Source organism: Pteropus medius, unplaced genomic scaffold (genome assembly GCF_902729225.1).
Source record: "Pteropus medius unplaced genomic scaffold, Ma_sr-lr_union100, whole genome shotgun sequence".
Taxonomy (NCBI): Eukaryota; Metazoa; Chordata; class Mammalia; order Chiroptera; family Pteropodidae; genus Pteropus; species Pteropus medius.
The window spans coordinates 6,069,661-6,090,035 of record NW_024346667.1 but is presented as its reverse complement, the minus strand read 5'-3'; the positions used below and the strand labels follow the sequence as shown (position 1 = coordinate 6,090,035).

Genomic DNA, 20,375 nt, shown 5'->3' with positions numbered 1-20,375 from the left:
CACTTCTTGTATTTCCAATGCTGCCGCAGCAAACACCCTGTACATCTTTCCGTTTAAACACATACTGATCTATTCTGCATCGTATCTCAGGAGAGGGGGAGTAGGGGAGAGGTTGCTGGGTGCGGTGGGAAAGGGCGATAGCATCAAACTATTGTAGGAGGTCTGCCCTCACAACTTCTCCAGGACAGATTCGGTCCAGTCCTCACACAATGAGAACTGGCAGAGATGAAGTCAGGGAAGGGCTGGGTGTGCAGGGAGCCTCCGATGGGGAAGTGGGGGAAAGTTGAAAACATTGGGGATCAGCCCCAAGAGTTTGTGCTGGGAGCATCACGTATCACCAAAAGGGAAGCTGGAAAACTGGGTGGGCCATAGAATTAAATCGGTAACCAGGAGCGAGTCACCAAGGGAACAGAGGTGAGAGCTGGGAAGAAACCAGAGGTGGACAAAACCAAGGTGGAAACCAGAGAGAAGCCAGAGTCACAAGAGCAGGAATGGCAGTGGAGCTGGCAAGGGCAGCTCAGGTCCTTTTCTCGAAGCATCACAGGCTCCTCCTGCAACCATGTGCTAACGGCAACTCTTACCCCGATGGACGCGGGACCCCATAATGCTGTGCAGTCTCAGACACCAGGCGGGCCCTCAGCTTGTTCCAAGAAGCACTTGCTAAGGCCCATAACAGTCAGTGGTGATTTCCTGTAAGAGCTATGCTATGCGTCTTGAGTGAAAGTGACACTACAACCGCAGAAGCCAAAGACCACTTCGGAGGAACCCAGAACTCCCTTTCAGGAAAATGATTTGGAGCTTGCAGAGCGATTCTTGAGTTGGGTGTGGGCGTCTCCATGGCACCGTGGAGAGAAGGATTTGGACCGAGAAGAGTGAGGCTTGAGGCCTAGCGCTGCCCTCTCCAGCCATGGGGCCCGGGAAGAGGCCTTACTTCTCCAGCCCTTCCTTTCCTAAAGGCCGAGTAAGGAGGCCCACTGCTCTGCCTAGCCCAAGATGATGGATAAAGAGCCAAGGAGATCACAAATGTGAAAACGCTGTATGGCTCACCGAGTCCAGAGCATAGGCCAGGTGTTGGTAGATTTGCTATTTCCTCCATTCTCCACCCATTCTCTTTGCCCCATCTCTAGACTTATCTGTTTTTCTGCTGTTTCCCAGGAGACTGACATGCCTGATGTAACTTCTTCACTTTATTGTTCTTTTCTAAATTTGGACATATTTCAGGGTAAAAGGGGTGAAACCTGTGGGTAAAAGCAGAAGAAGCTGCAGAAGATAGAGATGGAGAGGATCGCATGAGAGAGTGAAGAGAGGCATCATCGAGCAAAAGTACAGAAGAAAAGCAGCAGAAAGAATGAGGACAATATGTCAAAAACAGAAGGTCGGCTTGGCGTGGCTGTGTACCCTGTGTATGACCTGCCTGTAAAATCGCCGGGGGTGAGGGCTCGAGGTGACAGTTCTGGCTGAAGCCCTCTCTTCTTTTTGTGAGGTCCAGTCACAGTTATCTCAAGTGACCTCAACGCAAACACACCCAGAAATTCTCGCTCTCCTTATTTCTCTTTCTCTGCCCAGATAATGGAGCAATATTAAGAGATAAAGGGAGTGGTCATGCGAATGACGAAACTACTTCCAGACTTCACTTACTTTTAATTCTCGAATTACTGGATAATAAGTTGCACAGTGTACAGAGTCGCTTACAAATGATGATCGACAATACCCAGGCAAACACATCTGGGGCTCATATTTCACACATCTGGCAAGAACACTGGGGGAATCCTTTTAAGTGTGAAAATGAGGGAGATGCTTGAGGCGAGCCCAGTAGCTCCCACAGCAGAGCGGGGCACGTCGCCGCTGTTATCACTGCTGTAAGCATCATCACTGAGTGGAAATGACTCTGCTTTTCAGTGAAGCAAACTAATAAACTTCTCTTTTTTTGAAAGTGGAACAAATGCACAATCATGCTCTAGTTTCTAAAGTTAAAAAAATAAAAAGTATTATATGCCAACTAAAAGATTGCCACACTGATATTACACCATAAAATAAAACAAGGATGAGAGGATGTTATTAGCCTCAGAATATCACAAAGTATGTTGGACCTCAACCAGACACCCCATTCTTTCATTTATCTCGACTCCAAGAAACCAAACCCGAGAAGTTTGCCTACTTTTCCCTCCCCTCCCTACCCGACCCCTGTATACAGCAAAGAGCCAGTGGTAGGAGGATGAGATAAAACCAAAGCAAGGCGTCCTCTAGTGGTTCTGAGCCCTGGCTGCCCATCAGGGGACCTTTGAACACTCCTGATGCCCAGACCACTCTCCAAACTTTAGACCAAAAATACCCAGATGACCCCCGTGTGCAGCCAAGGCTGTCGGCCGCTACTCCAGACCCCCCTCACTCTTGCCTTCCCTTGAGCCACCCCAAGTCACTCTCCCTTCTTGTTTTCTATTCTCCATCTCGGTGAACTGGAAAAGAACCAGAGGTCAGGAAGTTGGATGCCAAAGGCTTGCCTAGCAGCTGCCAACTCTATCACCAGAACACGGTAGCATAAACATCATCACGGAAAGCTTGAGTCCCTGAGACCCGGGCCAGGATGGATTGAGAGAGAACTGTGACAGTCATGCATTCCCGAAGAAGTCTGGATAAGAGGAGCGTGCTGGAGTTTAAAAGCCAAATCTCCATAAAGGTCACTGCTAACTGAACAGCTTGGAGGTTTATACCAGTGATGCTCAAAACCTAGCATGCCTCAGAACCACCTGGAGTGCTTACAGACGGCTGGGCACTGCTCCCAGAGATTCTGATTTGCTCGGTCTGGATGGGGCCCAAGAATGTTCGTTTCTAGCAAAATGCTGATGCTGCTGATCTGGGAGCCATCCTTTGGAAACCATCTTCTAAGTCGCCCAAACAATCTCATTGAGTTGTGTTTCATTTATTAGTCACCTTTGTTGTTGTTCCCACATTTACTGGGCACCAGCATCACATGATGGTTTTTAAATTCCACCTGAATGAGTTTACTTGAGGATATCCGAGGCTCCGGCCTGGGCAGCAGTCTATTTTAAAAGCTCCCCAAATGATATCGGTAAGTACGTATGCAGGGTTGACAACTACTGAGTTAAATCACAGCTCAACTGACTTTATTCTAATTTGCTGTGATTCATGAGACAGCCCTTATTAGATTTAAAGGTGGTTGGAGAAGCCTACACAGAAAGAAGCCTTAGGGAGCAAAATTAGTAGATGTATGCACCCATCAAATAATCTATCTCTTTGGCGCTTATATCTTTCAAAAAATCAATTTTCAGCACCTATGGAATCTGACTATGATATGGCCAGGGACGAAACTGGAACAAATTGGGAACAAATGACCTTATGAGACTCATCACGTCCCAGCCTGGCTGTGGGACGGTGACAGTGTCTGACAAAGGGGGCGCTAACGCCAAGTCAATGGGGAACGCCCCTTGGCGTTGGGCCACTGGGACGTCCTCCGCATAGAGAAAGTGCTCTGCCCTTTCCCTAGCTTGCTTGGTTTCGAAACAGTACTAACTTGTTGTTTATTATCTGAAACCATCATTTGTGTACTTGCTTTATTGTCTGTCTCCTCCATTATTTCACACTATATCTGTCTCTAACACCTGGAATCCTGTCTGCTGTGTAGCGGCCACTCATAAATAGTCGTTTAGGAAATGTAAAATAGGCCAGATTAGTCCGAGCCAAAATGTGACACCTTCACTTATTTTTTTTTTTTTTTTTTTTTTTTTTATTGAGACTCTGTTATCTTCACCCTTCTATCAACCTCCTTCCAGGTATTCTTAGTCACAAGAGAAATAGAATCTAAGATGGTTTTCCTTCAAAGAGTTATAAAAAAAAAATACTGGGGTTTTTTCTGTAATGGCCACCAAAAAAAAAAAAAAAACAAAAAAAAAAACTAGGGAATGAGATGAACTGTTTAACCTAAAGTTATGAATCTCTAATGATGAAACTTCAGGTATCTTGTTTTCTTGTTTTCATTTGTTTGTTTATTTTTCGACAAGTGGAATTTAGAGTGTCTCTCATGGCATTCAGGTGTAAAGCCAAGCGACTTACTTCTCCCTGGGAGCAGAACAGGTAAGACTTTAAGTGCTGTTGTACCACGTATTTGACAATTTCCATTAAGTGAAGATATTCACGTGATATGTCACCTGAAGAAGTTATGGTCAGAACAAACAGGTGGTTGAACAGATGCCAGGTCGACACGTGGAAGGTTAAGGGCAGATTTTATGCACTGAAGGTAAAGCGGTGCCACGTTTTGTACACCCTTCCATTTCAGCCATCAGATGGTGACAATGCCTCACATCGGAAGAATGTTAAAAAATGTTTCCTTGAAAGAATGTTTCTTTTGTTTATTTTGAGAAGGGTCATCTGGTAAAACGCTCTCATGCAGTCACCTGCTCTGGGAATTTTCTTGGGAAGCCAGGTTGTATTTTTACCTCATTGCCTTGAGACATGCACACCTGCAGCAGCAACTTACTATCAGATTAAAACACGCCCCACGGTGGGGGCCCGCAATGCTCTGAGGTCTGTTTCTGTTTTATTTTAATGTCTTTTTTAGAGAAAGCTTGCTCATCTCTAAACAGACTTGCCCAGACCCTAAGGCTGTCTCTGGTTTGAAGTCAATCACCTGGGGAAGCTGAGTTTTTCACCATCCAACTCTCTCTTTGTACGTGGGAATCCTATCCTGGCCTGTAGCATCTAGAAGTTTAAAGGAATGTATAGATTTTTACCGGACATTTATACTTTTAACCTTTAAAACTTCTTCCTATCATCATTAGGGTAATAGACACAAAAGTGCTTTAAAATGGGGGAAAAAAAGGATTATTACATGAAGTTATTATCATTACTAACCTGAATACTTTTCTATTTTTATTATATTTCTCTCTCTTTCTTTTGAAGAGCCAATTTCAAATTACAGTTTAAAAGAGTAACTTGCAAACATATGTTTCTCGCAAGCCCTGCCCTCTCCCTGGCCTTCTATGTCACCTTCCCTCTGAGTGGGAAGGGAGACACACTGCCCTGTGGGTAAAGTGGGCAGGCTCTCCTGCGGCTCACACAGGCCCCCCACCCTGGCCTGGCACCCCTTGCTCAGATCAGCACATGCTCAGCATTGCCAGAGAGGCAACAACAAGACAGAGACAACCAAAAACTAAGTGGTAGATGTATGTCTGTGGTAAATCAGAGAACGGGAAAGCAGAGAAAAGACACGTGGGCTAATGTGCCTTCGCCAGGAAGAATGGGGAGAGGATGTAACCAAAAGTTCCCCGTCATCAGCCTATGGTGGAGCAGAGAGCAAGAGTCTGTTTTTCATTTGAAGGTTCCTTATAGGAGGCTCAAGAACAAAGTAAGTTCCTGAAGTGCTTGAGGGAAGCAAGAGGAGGGGTGAGATTTTCTAGGATCAGCAATTTCCCTTAACAGGCGTCTGATCCTATTTTACCTCGAAAGAGAATCACTCCTGCCCTTCCATCCCCTACAGTCTAACGGCTCACGCACTTGGAATCTTAGCATTACTGCTTGAGCGACTGATGTGCTGTTCTCACTCTCTTGATGACCTCTGTTCTGCATTTAATTATATAATTATATGCTATTTTTTTCTCATTTAGTTTTCAATGGGATGAATTACATTATAAGTTCTCTAAAGTTAACCCATTCTTGGATTCCTGGTTTTATTCTACTAATTATGGTTTTTTTTTTTTTCCCCAGCAATGGTTTCTTGTTATTTGAATGATTAATCTAAAACTCAGCCTAAATATTCTTCTAATTTTTGTTAGATGGCTACAAAGCCAATATGTCTGCAGTCTTACTGATAAGCCCATACAGGAATGGTCTTTGACAAAAGATAATCATAAATAGAGTTACTAGATAAAACACAGGACACTCAATTAAATTTAAGACTAACAACAAATACTTTTTTAGTATAAATATGTCTCGTGCAACATTTGTGTGTCCTATAGTTACATTAAATTGCATGAGATGCACTTATACTAAAAAAAAAAAATTGTTTACTTGAAATTTACATTTAACTGGGTATCCTATATTTCTACTTGCTAAATCTGGCAATTTTAACCATAAACAAATAAATAAACAAGCACGATTTTTAGAAAAGAATAAGTGAATTTTTAAATTAATAAACAGTGTTATCGGTGGGGGAAAAAAATGTCAGCAAACCCTGGTAACCACGGGGCTCCTGTTTCTGAAAATGACGATGGGGCGGGGAAGTAAGGAAATAATAAAGATGGTTTTAATTCACATGAAACAAAGAAACATAGGAAAAAAATGTCCAATTTCAAAACAAACCGGATTCATTCGTTTTGTTTCAAGGAAAAGGAACCAAAACACCTCCACCGACAGACCCTGGGCTCATAGATAGATGACTCTTTTCTAACCACCCTCCGTCACTTCTCAGGAAATGCCTCTGTACTGTCCTCACCACCTGAGGCAAATTTTTTCGTTAGTTTTGTGTTACATAATTTTTACCTCTTTTTAAAGTTTTCAAATAAGCTTTCACTGGCTTGAAATTTAATGTCTATGGAACTTGTTTTCCCTTCGTTTTCTCTTCAAAAGTCTCCCCAGAATGTTTTAACTATCTGGCCTTTCTGCAAATTACCAAGCCGCTCAACAAATAACTTTCTGGGACTGAACTTGCACCCTATTTTTGGAGGAAGGATGGTGAGAGCGCTTCCTCAGTACCACCTGCAGAAGCAGCTACCTCGTGCTCTTCACAGGAAGAAGGGGGCGACAATCACTGTCTCCTGTTTAGGTTTGATCAGACACAAGTGAAATATTCATGAACTCAAAGATTTGGGATAGGTAGTTAATATTTTGGAATAAAATAACACTGGGTTAACTAAAAATCACATTTATCTAGGTATGACTATAGTTTCATTTTATTCTTTAAATAATTTTAATCTGTCATGAAAACAAATAAGTTTTGGGCTATAGGATAAATGAATGGAAAGTGAGAAAATGAAGACGTGTTGACTGTCCTTCAAAGAGATTGGGAAACTCTCTGGAAAGATGGAGGACTCAGGAGAGCTAGGAAAAGTACTCACAGGCTCTCTCATTACTTTTCACTATGAATGTATACACCAAAAAATAGAGAATAATGTAACAAATAACACAGCACCCACCACTAATTAGCTTAAATTTTTCTACATCGACTAGAAAAATTATTTCTTAAAGGGCCACAATGTAAACATTTTAGATTTTGTAGCCAAAGGAAAATACAGGCTATGATATAAGTTCTTATATAACCATTAAAACCAATCATTTAAAAATATAAAAACCATTCTAAGTTCAAGGGTGGGAAAAAATAGGAAGCTGACTGAGTTTAGCCTATGGATCTCAGTTTGCTGACCCCTGTACTACTTGTTTATTTCCTGAAAGAAACACAAATTTATAGATACAGTTACAGCCCTCCTTATACCCGTCCCTGATCCCACTCCTAACCCTCCCTCCCTAAGGTAACTGTTATCCGAAAGTTAGTATGTGGCAGTCCTGCACTTTTCAAATATGCCTGTGTCTCTGAGCAACGTAAGCATAATTTGGTGTGCTTTTACATTTTAACTAAATGTAATTATTCTCTGCACGATAATCGTTGGCTTTTTTGGTCAACATTACATCTGAGACTGATTCATCTTAATACATGTGGCTCTAGTTCACTAATTTTACCTGCTCTATGATATCTCATTCTATGATTATTCTAAGTGTCATGTATCCTTCTTTCATTAATGGACATTTAGGGTGTTTCCATTTTTTCCCCATTTTTGTAATAATGCTGCAATCGGTGTTCTTGGCCACGACTCTGCTGCACACGCGTGAGTGATCTTGGGTACATACCCAGGAGTAAATTGTTGGGGCGGAAGGTTATGAACATCTTCAGTTGACTAAATATTTCCAAACTATTCTCCAGAATGGTTATATAAAATTTTCCTTTTCTAATACTCTGGTATACTTAGTAACCTGAAAAATTCTCCCAATATTCAATACATAGGATATTGGGTAAAATAAATGAAGCAACTTTTATATGTATAAATAAATATCAAGAAAGCAAGGAAATCCTGAGGACGCAGGAAATGTAAAAACAAAACAAAACAAAACAAATATTGTAGAGGAAATTTAAATACTACATCTATATTTAAATACTACATAAGAGCTGCATCTATGTATGGGGATTTCTCAGAACCAAGTTTTTGTGCCTTAGGGATGTAAAAGGCTATATAATGCTTTCATGGGTCTTCTTTCCAATTACTGGGTCAAAAGTTGAAGCTAAAACACCAGACCATAATTAAAAAAAAAGAGGGGAAGGAAGGATGAAGAAAAGGGTGGGGGAGGGGAGGAAGGAGGGGGAGGGGGAGATGAGAGAGAGAAGAGAGAAAGAGAGAGAGAGAGAGGGCACTACATAATAATTTGGCAAGTTCAAAGTCAGGGTGCTGCCAAAGAAAGAAAATAGATCTCACCATAATCCTGACACTTGGACCTTGGCCCCTCCTCTGATTTTGAATTTGATTCTGTTTATTTTTTTCTCTTTAGCAATCACTTTTGTCTCCTTGATTACTTGCTTCTGGTTACTAACTTGGCTCCACTGCTAACTCTGGTTTGCTGGCTTACGCTTTTAACTAGGTTTGGCACCTCTTCAGGTGGCTCTTGGAGGTCTGCCCTGCTTCCCAACTTAAGGCTGGGATTTAAACCTGAGGTTCAAGCATCGGTTCTCAAGCTCAACACATCCCCGTCTGAGTTTCTTCCCAATGCTATTTTGTGGTGACAATATGGGAGTTGTATTGGTTAAGCATTTACAGTAGGTTGGTGATGGGATCAGAAAATTTGGGGTTCTGTTAAATAGGGTAAATCAGCCTTTGTGTGCCCGGTTCTGCCCTCAATGCCCCCAATACTTCCATCATGAATAGGAGTTGATAGTTACACAAGCAACAAGGTTAGGTCTACAAAAACTTGATTAAAGTTATCAAATAGATAATATATTCAAAATAAAAACATGAAAGAAATAAATAACAATAAAATAGTAAAACAAAAACACTATATATATATATATATATGTCATATATATGAAGAATTTTCTAGAAATAAAAAAAAAATTCTAGAAATGAATTACATGACAACTGAAATTAAAAGCCTAATGGATGAGTCAAGCAGCAGGACAGACTCGGTGACTGTTCCCACCAGCGGTGCATAAGTCCTGTTTCTCCACGCCTTTGCCAACATCTGCGGGTGGTGCAACCTATACACAGGGAGGCAAATTGCAGGCCGCTCTGTTTCCTTATGGAATTAAGCTCATCTTAGCGAAGATCCTGCCCTCTTCTGGTTTCCTGGGTCAGCCCTTTACACACACAGGGACTTTAAGCCTCAGTAAATCCCTCTGCTTGTTTTTGTTTGTTGGTTTGTTTGGTGTTTGGTCCTGGGGCTCTCCCACGGCAAGGCTGTGCTTGTTCTTCCTGGTTCCCACACCCTGAAGCCTCTTACCCAGTGACTTCAGCATTCTGTTTCCCTTCTGGTTTTAGCTATGCTAATACCCAGATTCTGCTTTGCTCACACTGCACCTTTCAGCCCCTCCCTTCCCCTCTGCAGGCCAACGTTTGATCCAGCTCTCACCATTACTTTTCCTGTCTCTGACCACACCAATAAATATAGCTCCTTTATTAACATGTGGTAAGTAACCTTAGAGTCCAGCCAGGAGTTTATGTGTGTATTTACAGTTGGGAAGGCACCAGAGACATATTTTTCCAAACCTGAAACTAGACACATAGCCTGAAAACCAGAAGGTAATATAGCATATGGTTAGAGCATAGACTCCTGAAGCTGAATCTTGCTCAGATTTACTACTTAGCTGTGTGACCTTGGGCAAATCACTTAACCTCTCTGTGCCTCATCTTTCTCATATGTAAAACAGAAATAATGGTACCCATTATATATGTTGTTATGAGAATTAAATGAGTTAGTATGTGGACAGTGCTTAGAACAGTGTCTGACATATAATGGGCACTGTACACGTTCCCTATCATCATTATTACTTCTTAGCCGAGACTGTCCTGGGAAGTAGCAGGTGGCAATCACATTCACTGCAATGAGAACAGTGTGGGAAAGTGCCACTTCATTTATGCAACTGGTATTTTCTTCTACTTTTTATTTTCTTCTCAAGATTCGCCCAGTAATTATATGGTTCTCACTTTTCTGATACAGCCCTGAAAATTTCCCAGCCCTCTCTGTCAAGCCCAGTGTTTGACTCTGGCCACAGAAACAGTTACGGCCACCTCGTTTCTGCCCTATGCCCTTTAGCTCTCCTTTTTACAAACCATTCTGCTTGGAGTGGCTAATAAATCTCATGCTCTCAGTATCTGAGAAGTTGCTCTTAGCTTTCTGATAGTGTTAAGCTGAAACCGACAGGGCCCAGGGTAAGGAAAGAGGTGGCACTGCCTCCCTTCACACAATGTGGAATGTGGAGGTCATCTTGAGGCTGAACTTCCTTAGCATCCTACAACAGCCAAGATACCTAGGCCCAGAGCCTTTCTCTTCAACTAAGCTCATCTGTTTGGTCAAAATTTCCAAAAAGCTATTTTCTCATTTTTCTCCTGGTGACTTCTAAGTGGAATATTTACTTGGGACAGTAATCAGTTCTGCATCAGGCTCCCTATCTATATAAAGAGAAAGACACTGATTCAGAGGTAATGATGTAGTCTTGGGTAATCGCATTGTTAGATAATATTAGATAATGTTGCCTGTTTGTGGCTAATAAAGGCTTGGTTTGAGGTATATCCCAGAATATACTTGCAAGGGAGAGAACTGGACTGTTCAGTAGATTGAATTCTCCTTCCAAACGCCTCTAAAATATTTTTTAAAGAATTCAAGGAAATACAAGTGTGACACCTATAAACTAACTCATATCCTGAAGTCTTAGATACCAACAGCTCAAAAGTATATTCATTAACTAATTAAAAAATATATAGTCACTCTTAAATTTAGAATAGCCTATCTCCTGACTAATCCTCAAAGTCATAAGCTTTGATTATATGGCTTTTTGCAAGTGAGCACTCTTACATTTTCAGACTTTGGGAATTCAGGACGGGCCCAATAAGTGTGTTGGATTATCTAGATAATCCCTGTTCTCTACTGAAATGCAGTCAATTTTGACTTCTGACATTCTTACACTACCTGTTTTCAGGAGCTCATCAGTATTTTGTGATCAACCTCATATTTATCCTAGTTTTTTAGCGTTTGTTAATAATAATTGCCTCCTAAATTATGCTGAACCCTTACGAGGTTTGGGAAGTCAAAGATGAACAAAAAAGGATTTTTCCTGGAGGTGCTCACAGCCTGGTGGAAGATATGGACACAGAAACAATGATGATTTAAAGTGACAGCAGAGTTTACATAAATTTAGGTCCACGGGGGTGTAACAGGGGGTTAAGGCAGAGCTGCAGGAAAAGGGCAGTGAGGGGAGACATCAGGGAGGAGGAGACGTTCCACCTGAGCCTTCGGGGTTACATAGGAGTTTACTAAGTAGAAAAAAGAGAACTTGTCACTGACTCAGGGCAAGAGCCCAGAGGCCTGGAGCCCGTGGTGTTGGGAGGGCACATGGGAGAGGCTGCCGCTGGAAAGGACATTGAAGTGAGAGTCCCAGGGGCATAAAGGAGGAACAGCTGAAGGTCTTTAAGTGGAAGAGTCATATGCTCTGACATAGGCAGCAGAAAGAACTTTCACTGACTGAGTCTCTTCAGATTTTCCGTCTGCATCTCCTGAACTGCAAACAATTCAGTACAATCATCTTTCAGCAGCTCAAGAAAATACTCAGGCAAGATTACTATTACTCTCAGGGAAGTGTATGAGCGGCATGTTTGTGGGGCTGGTGGGAGTTATAGGCAGTGGAATTGGGATGGCTAGGCTCCGCTTGCTTTTCCCTGAGGGAAAAGGGGTCTCATCCATGCATTTTGGCAGGAGGCACGGTTGGTCCCCTGGAGCCCAATCCAGAAGAGCTGACTAGCAGCGGGATTCAGACATCTCACCTTCCTCCACCTCAGTTCCTCCACCTGCAGCCCCAGTCCAGCTTGAGCTGCATCATCTTGAGGCTCCCACCAGCTCCAAGACTTTGTGTGGAACAACTCATTGTTCCTCGAACTCATTTTGAATGCTAACCTCAATTTTAACTGACCATCTTTCCAGTTGGAATAGTTTGGCTTTCACCTTCAATTCTCTACCTCAGAGGCCTGGAGAGAGCAGGTGGAGAGCACCCAGGGAAAGAGGAATTAATTGATGGGGTGGGGATGGTGAGGTGCGGACTGCTCATCTCTAGGAAGTCGTGACATCTGTTAGGCCGTCAGTGCCTGATTCCCCAACCTATTTAAAGAACTATCACTTGAGAACTTTCCTTTTGCTTGAAGTGCTGCCCTGCACTCTCACAAGCAGGTAGTATCCATTGACAGAAACCATGGGCAGCCAGTTTATTTATCCAGGGGCAAATCAACAAAACTGTAAGAGGCAATTGAGGGTGACTACGCTTGTTGTAGCAGCAGTCAAGGATATAAAGCAATTGCTGCTCTTAGATCAAAATAATGAGATTTAGTATTTTGTCTTTTCCAATCCCTTTGATTTGCTATAATCACATTACTTTTTTAAACAAAACTTCATCGGTAACAAGCAATGCAAAGACAATATCCCCCGAAGGAACAAGAACAAAGAAAAACAGACGAAAGTCCTTTCTTGAAAAGTTAGAGTACATGCCTGGGAATCCTCAGATAATTTCCCGTTTACGTTTTTTTTTTTTAACTTCTGTTTTCCTTTAGTATACTTTCCAGTAGTAAATTTCCATACCTCAGTTTTTCCAGGAGTTTTTAGAACCAGCGGGCTTCTCAGCCCACATTATTAAAAGCAAATTCATTATTTCTCTGTTTCAGCTGAATGAAACGTTATTTCGCATGAACTGCCAAAGTTTATGGTTTTCTTTATATGCCCATCAAAGCTGGTAAATTACAGGGATCCGCATATCTTAGAAGACAAAGATTGCAGGAAGGTTGCATTAGGAGAGCGAGGTGGAGTGCGATTTGCCAGCTGCAGGGAAAGCCAAGTTCATCCTCCCACCCCACCCCACACAAAAAAAGACAGTTCTAATTTTCTCTACTTCTTTTACAAAAAGGTTAACATTTTTCTGGGTGTTACCCTCCCCGGCAGGGTTCTGTAGCCTCGGGCAGCAGCCAAGCCTTCGTTCTCCTCCTCCCTGGAGTGGAAAGCCTGGAGGCAGCTTACCCTGAGCCCGGCCAGCGGGAAGGAGCAGGATCGCCAGGGCTAAGACGAGGGCAGCTCCGGGAGCCTTCATGTCAGCTCGCCTGGGCGCTCCCTCGGCAGGCTGTGCTGGCTTCAGCCTCCCTGAAACGTGAACATTTCCTGTTTCCTGCTTGTTTGGGTCGGTGCTAACTTGAAGGAGAAGTGTTTGCCTGTTTTTTAGGAAGTGATGTAATTCTGCAAGAGCCTGTCAGACCAGCAAGGATTGCAAAAGAGAAGTTGCTCTTCAAGCACCGATTCGGTTAGCACGTCTCTTGAGCCCTCGTCAGTGCCGGCCCTGCTGCTGGCCTCTGTCTTTTGTAATTGTCCCTGTGGAAACAGTGTCCATTGCTCAGACATCATTTGGAACCTGGGATGGGGGTCCTTGGACCGCGTGCATTCTTGATTTGTGATTATTTACCCACCCCCTGGGGATTCTGCGGCTGTCTCGAGCCTAGAGGAGCACTAGCCAGCAGTAGGACGTTCTGAGATGTTAAACTTCACTGTTCCGCTCATTAGCTACTAGCCCCATGGGCTACTGAGCACTTGAAAGGAAGTGTGAAGTGAGTTTTTATTTTTTATTTTTATTAATTTAAATTTAAATAATTCCATGCGGCTAGTCCTGCCATATTGGGCAGCACAGGCCCACCTGTATTACCAGGAATACCTGTATCACCAGGAAATGTCCATGCCACTTATCTGCAGCCAGGTCCATCCTCCTTCCCCAGCCCTGAATGCTCCCTCCCTTCAGGCTCATAGGGAGGACAAGGACACCCATGCCTGAATGATGTGCTCTGCTTCCCCAGGGAGAAATTCCATGTTTTTTGTTTGTTTGTTTATTTGTTTTTCTTTGTAAAGACTTTATTTTTTAAAGCAGTTTTAGATTCGCAGCAAAATTAAGAGATTTCACATATACCCTCTGCTCCCCACCACATGCACAGCCTCCCCCATTATCAACATCCCTCACACAGTGGTCCATTTGTTACAAGTGATGAACCTACACTGACACGTCATCGTCCCCCAAGGTCCATAGCGCACATTAAGGTTCACTCTTAGTGTCGTACATCCTATGGGTTTGGACATATTTATAATAATGACACGTATTCTCATGAAGTGTCACTGCCCTAAAAATCCTCAGTGCTCCACCCATTCATCCCTCCCTCGTGCCCTCCCTGACCCCTGGCAGCACTGATCCTTTCTCTGTCTCCTTAGTTTTGCCTTTCCAGGATGTCACGTAGTTGGAATCACACAGTGTATAGCTTTCCAGATGGGCTTCTTTCACTTAGCAATATGCATTTAAGGTTCCTCCATGTCTTTTCATGGCTTGATCGCTCATTTCTTTTCAGTGCTGAATAATATTCCATTGTCTGGAGGTGCCACAGTTATTTATTCATTTACCTACTGAAGGACATCGTGGTTGCTTCAAAGTTGTAGCAATATGAATAAAACTGCTGTAAACATCCCAGTGCAGGTCTTTGTGTGCGCGTAAGTTTTCCATTCCTTTGGGAAAATACCAAGGGGCCTGATTGCTGGATCTGTGGTAGGAGAAAAACGACCTTTTAAAGAGCCTATAGCCAAGCGGAGTATGTCCTTGGGGTGGGGGAGTGGGGGGAGGGGGGGCGGGAATCTGCATTCCACCTTTCTTCCTCCTTGAGCGACAATAAATTTCTCAGAGGTCATTAACAACAAACAAAATAGGACTGAGTTGGATTAGAAGGGGGTGGAAATCCTACCCATTTGAAACAATGAAGAAGGAGGTGTCTGTCTGGACGGGAATGCAGGGAGATGAGAGTGGAAGGTCTTTGTGTTCTAACTGAAGTCCTTCCTTTGGCGTGGGGTTAGGGCCTAAGCACTGTAGAATGCGATTTCATAATACGGTTTGTCATGGTGCTAAGAGAGACAGGCAGATAGAGAGAGGCATGAGACACCCAACTCATCTCTAACCCTTTTCCTGCAAGTTACCATGAGTCATCTCCTTCCGTCCAGTAGGCTTCATCTTCAGTGATCTGATTGGTGTAAACACTTGAGGTGACCGAGATTCCTCTGCCCCTGACATAGCCATTAATTTGTTGTTCAGTGCACTGCTGCTTTTCAATGTCACTAGACACTGTTTATCTCGGTCCTTATGCACAAGAAATAGGTTGATGATTCATATAATAATCAGTTTGTTAATGAATTTACAGTATGGATTTTAATGTTTTAAACTGGCAATTAAGTCAACTCCTGATAAAATATGTCTTTGCAGCTTAGGTGACAATACAGAACAAATGGCGGAAGAAAACAGACAAATTCACAACTAGATGATTGATTGGAAAACAGCAGGTAAAGAACCATTAATCAAACTCTCGCTGAGCAAGTGAAGAGACCATTGGTTCAGAGACCCTCTAGCGCTGACTTTGGTTGGCAGTTATCCGGTACTAACTCGCATTTTTCCAGCTGAGACACATACGCAAGAAAGAAGGCTCCGGGCTTGGGAGCTGCCTTCGTTCTGCCATTTACGCTCTATTAAAACCGTTGTTGGAGCCCAGGCTTGAGGCACACGTTTGACAATGGCGAGGTATTAGCCTTCCTTGGTTTCTTCGATTTTAAAACTACAGCTCACAGGAGGCTTTGCAGAGCCGGTGTCCGTGGCTGGACCGCAGGCGGTCTTAATCGGCAGCCGTCCGCGGAGGCCGCTGCGTGGCCCGACTGTTCCTCGCATCTTCCACGAGTGAGCCGCGCACTGCCTCTGAGCGGCACGGCGCTCCCCTGGTTAGAATGATGCAGAACAAACCGAGGCGGTGGAGACGTCCTGCGCCACCGCGTGATTTTCTTTTGCGCCCCGTGCTCTCAAAGACCCTTAGCGTGATTAAGCTGATCTCAGGGGGAAGAAAATTACCATCATCAATCAGAAAATTGTAGCACCTCAGTGATCTCTCTGCTGCAGTTAAAATCACAGGGAGACTGGTAGATAATGGGCTATTTACCTCTCTGTTTGTTCTTATTTCACCAACCATTAATTTTGGCAAGTGGCCACCAGGCCTCAGATTAAATCCTGATACACTCGTGGCAGGAAGTTGGGGCCCCAGTCACAAACGTGAGGCACCGGGAGCCTTTGGAGGGAATGGCAGGCACACAGGCAGGGGTAACGTCACCTCAGTGCCTGCCACTGGCTTTTAGCAATGAAAGGAGAAAGGGAGGTAAGGAAGTATGGTGCCTAGGAAAAGTCCTGAGACCTCGTCATGCTCAGGAGGGTAAGAGGAAAAGGTAATGTCACGCTTAGGAAGGAAGGAGGAAAATGCACTTGCTGGTTCTAGGGACTCTTTATTACTTTATCCCCCCAAATCCGGCTTTTCTAATCGCCTCTCTGTATTACAGAAGTGATTCTCATCCAATTCTTCCTCCCTTCCCTTCTGCCTCCTCCTTTCCGACAGCCCTAAAAGAGAAGGAACTCCGGGGAACAAACTCAGAAGTGGTAAGATTTTATTGTCCGTGCAGGCTCCTCTTACATTCTCCCTTACCCCCAACCTTGTCACTCCCCACATACACAGACACACACATTCATACACACACACACTCAGACACACTCACACATACACACAGCTCCCTCTCACACACACATGCTCGCATGCACATGCTGACACACACTCATGCACAGTGTGGAAATACGTAAAGACCAACCAGATGAGGACAAGCGAACGCTGTGTATTCCAAGCTTCCTGCAGCAAGGGAGTCAGCCACCAGCACCAGCATTCTGGCAGAGACTCGAAAATCGGCAGAGGAGCCGAAACACTTTATCGTGGAAAAAGGAAAGGCTTCAGAATGTACCCTGATGCAATACCGTTGGCATGGGGAAACTAGAAACGAGTTCTAGTTATTGGTTCTAGTAACTGGTTAGAGATACATATTTGCTTCTCCTAAACTGAAAGCAGGAGAAAAAAAATTACGGCTGACTATTAACAGCTAGTGTGGTTTGGTTTCTTGGACCAGTTTCTAGAGGTAGGGTCTGACTTCCTACATGTTTGATGTATACCCACCTGGCTTCCTGGGTTGTTTGCTGCAGATTGTGGGTCAGAGTTATGTTTTATATGGTCTGGCCACTGTTAGATTGTATTCAGTCTCTCAACACATACCCACATGCATAGTCATATACTCATACACACGTGCTCACGCACACAAAACTCACACCCACACCGGCACACTTGCATACACTTTCTGGGGCTTCTTGTTCTGTCTAAATGCTAACCAGTGGTAGTTGATGGCTCAGTAGTGTTTGCTTAACAAGGTAGCCGGGACCCAGATACACTATCAGGTGGGCCTATACATCACTCTGAAGCCAGTTAGGTGGGTTCAGGGAGCAGATTAAGGTCCCAGGTTCTGAAGGAGTGCCCAGAGAGATTGGTGGGCAAGGCAGGGGCTAGGGCTGGGGCAGAAGGATTAAACTGGACTCCAGAGTAAGCGAAAAGCCGTAGCCAGGAGAGGGGCTAGTAGCAATTCTACTGTATCTTAGCTTGTTCTGCCATATGAAATTCCATAGACTAGGTGGCTTAAATGACAGACGTGTATTTGCTCATAGATCTGGGGGCTGGAAGTCAGGGTCCCAGCACGATCAGGTTCTGGGAGAGCCCTCTTCCTGGCTGGCTACACGCTCACTGTGTACTCACATGGCAGAGAGAGAAAGAGAGAGCAAGCTCTCTGGTGTCTCTTCTCATCACGAGGGCCTCGCCCTAATGACCCCCATCTCATCCAACTACTTCCCAAAGGCCTCCCCTCCAAATACCACCATATTGGCAGTGACAACTTCAACATCTGAATCTGGGGGCAAGGGGAGAACACAGTTCAGTCCATCACACACCGCCTTTGAAGCCGGGAGCCTACACACCCAGGTGCACCCTGACTGGCCCCTTTGCATTTGTCGAAACCCCCAGTGGTCTCTTTCCTTGCATTCCAGCTGCTGATCTGGTCACATACTCTTCAGCTCGTGACTCAGAGCAGCTGCTGCAGGTTTGCAGAATGCTAGGGGCTTCCACCACAGGCCTCGGCCTGGACCACCCCCATGACAGTCTCCGGGGTCTAGGCAAATAGCCTGGTGACCAAAAATGAAACTGCGAAGGGCTGTGGTTAGGAGCTGAAGTGTCAACTGGCCTGTGGGACAAGGTGCCGAGCCTGGGTCTGCAGGGCCCTGCGGTTGCCCCTGGGGAGCAGGGCAGAACCTCGAGTCCATGGTACCCCACTAACTGGCCCGCAGGGCCTTTCTCCATCTCGTTCTCCAGTCTATCCCCAACATTCAGGACAGTGCTTTATATGTTTTCGAATCAAAAAATAAATTTAAAAATTCCTTTTACTGTCATATATTTTTAAGTGGGCTGGACGGGGGGCACCTACACCGGAATTATTTGGGGAGTGTGTAAAATCCAGAATCCTGGACCCTATCCTGGAACTATTCACGCAGACTCTTTAGAGCTGAGATCCAGAACTCTGCATTTTAAATAATATTTTGGGGGGATTTTTATACACACAAAAAAACTTGAGAATCACTATTCCAGAGTTCCATTTTTAGCTCCTGGAAAGGTATGTCCCTATTCTCAAATAGTAAGAAATAAATAGCCCAGAATATTTCCCTTTTTGCCTTGTTTGTCAGGAAGCCCAGGTTTCCTTACCACTTCTAAGAACGCTTCTTTCCCTGGCAAAGTCTAACTCATCTTTCAGGACTTCGTTCAGGAGACCAGAGAGCCTTCCCAGGAATCTCTCCCTACCCACAGGCTGGATGCCCTTCCGCCACTCCCACCCCAAAATGCCCATCAGAGTATACCAAGAAGATCTGGTCACGTCTGCCTGAGACTGACTTCCCCAGTCTTGCTCATCTGTGACGTCCTACACCTAGTAAAAGGAACAAAACTTCCTACCACTGCTGTTAATTTTTTGATCAAACCCTACCTTGATAACATTTTTTTTCTTTTCTAAGTCTCTTCAAGTATTTTTGAAGTAAGACATACATCATTAACAAATATATATCTGTACCAACATCCATTTTAGAATGCTAAATGCAGATTAGTAGTCTCATTGCTTTTTCTTTTATTATTCTGTTTAATTTGACTTTCCAGATGCACAGCTGATGGTGTTCTGGCCAACTACATCCTCAACAAAGGCACAAAGGTTGTGCGGGGAAGAGCAAGTTGTAATAGAATTAGGGAAGATACTAGGAGAAGCAATTCCAGTGCCAGAGTATGTGGGTAGCGCCAAAAATAAGTGAAAGTTGAGAAGATTTGTATCAGGTGGGAGAGAGAGGAGTGGAGGATAGGAGGTAAAAGGTGATTGTTTTAAAATTAAAATAGCAAATTTTTCTTATTACAAAAAGAACACGTATTTACTGTGGAAAATTAAAAATGTACATAAGCCAAAGAAAATTATTCCATTTTAAATCCTTTCGGATTTTTCCCTGTACATATTAGCTGGCAGCATTACTATTATTTTCATTCCAGTACTAGCAGTTGGTATCGCTATCCTACCAGGACACTGTAGGTACAAAATTCACAGGTCGCAGACTCAGGTATGGATAAATGGTAACTTACTCTATTTTCCTATTATAACATCGATTTTGAATTTCAATTCTGGTAGCGGTAAACTGAATATAGTGACTTACAAATACAACGAGTTGGTCTAGTGATTTCTCTGTTATTCCGGATTAACTTCAGTTATTTCAGGGTCCCTCTTCCCAGTTTTCTCTGAGATTGCCTTGGGAATGCCAGAGTTGGTAGGAAGGCTCTCTAAAATGCAACTCTGGTCCTTAGGCTGATAGATGAAGAGCTAAGAAGTAACTTTATATTTACCTGTACATTTTAGCTGAGACTTCCTTTTGTTAGATCAAATAGTCTAATTTGCTGGTTTGGGGGGCCTTAGATGGATATGTAAACAGAGAGAGCCATGGCCCCCAAATGCATCTATTCATAGAATTCTATCTAATATCCTGCCGCTATGTTCACAATAATTTCGATAACAATGCAACTAATCCCCCCTGCCCAGGGAAAGGTGGATGGGGTGAGACACTGTATATCCACTGGATTGAGAATCGAAAGTCCAAGACTACAGTCTTAGTTCATTCCCTAGAGTCT

The 20,375-nt window shown here is 43.7% G+C and overlaps 1 protein-coding gene across 1 annotated transcript in view; it reads right to left on the bottom strand.

Annotated features, from left to right (window-relative positions):
• TMEM154 (transmembrane protein 154) overlaps positions 1-18,487 on the bottom strand; it is a 43,773-nt gene extending 25,286 nt beyond the window's left edge. Inside the window, exons 1-4 of the mRNA XM_039875770.1 lie at positions 18,235-18,487; positions 15,887-16,032; positions 15,247-15,406; positions 13,270-13,482 (exon numbers count right to left, since the gene is read on the bottom strand). Of these exons, the coding sequence (XP_039731704.1) occupies positions 13,270-13,482; positions 15,247-15,406; positions 15,887-16,032; positions 18,235-18,487 (772 nt within the window). The remainder of the gene's footprint in view (positions 1-13,269; positions 13,483-15,246; positions 15,407-15,886; positions 16,033-18,234) is intronic.
• Between the last annotated feature and the right edge of the window lie 1,888 nt (positions 18,488-20,375).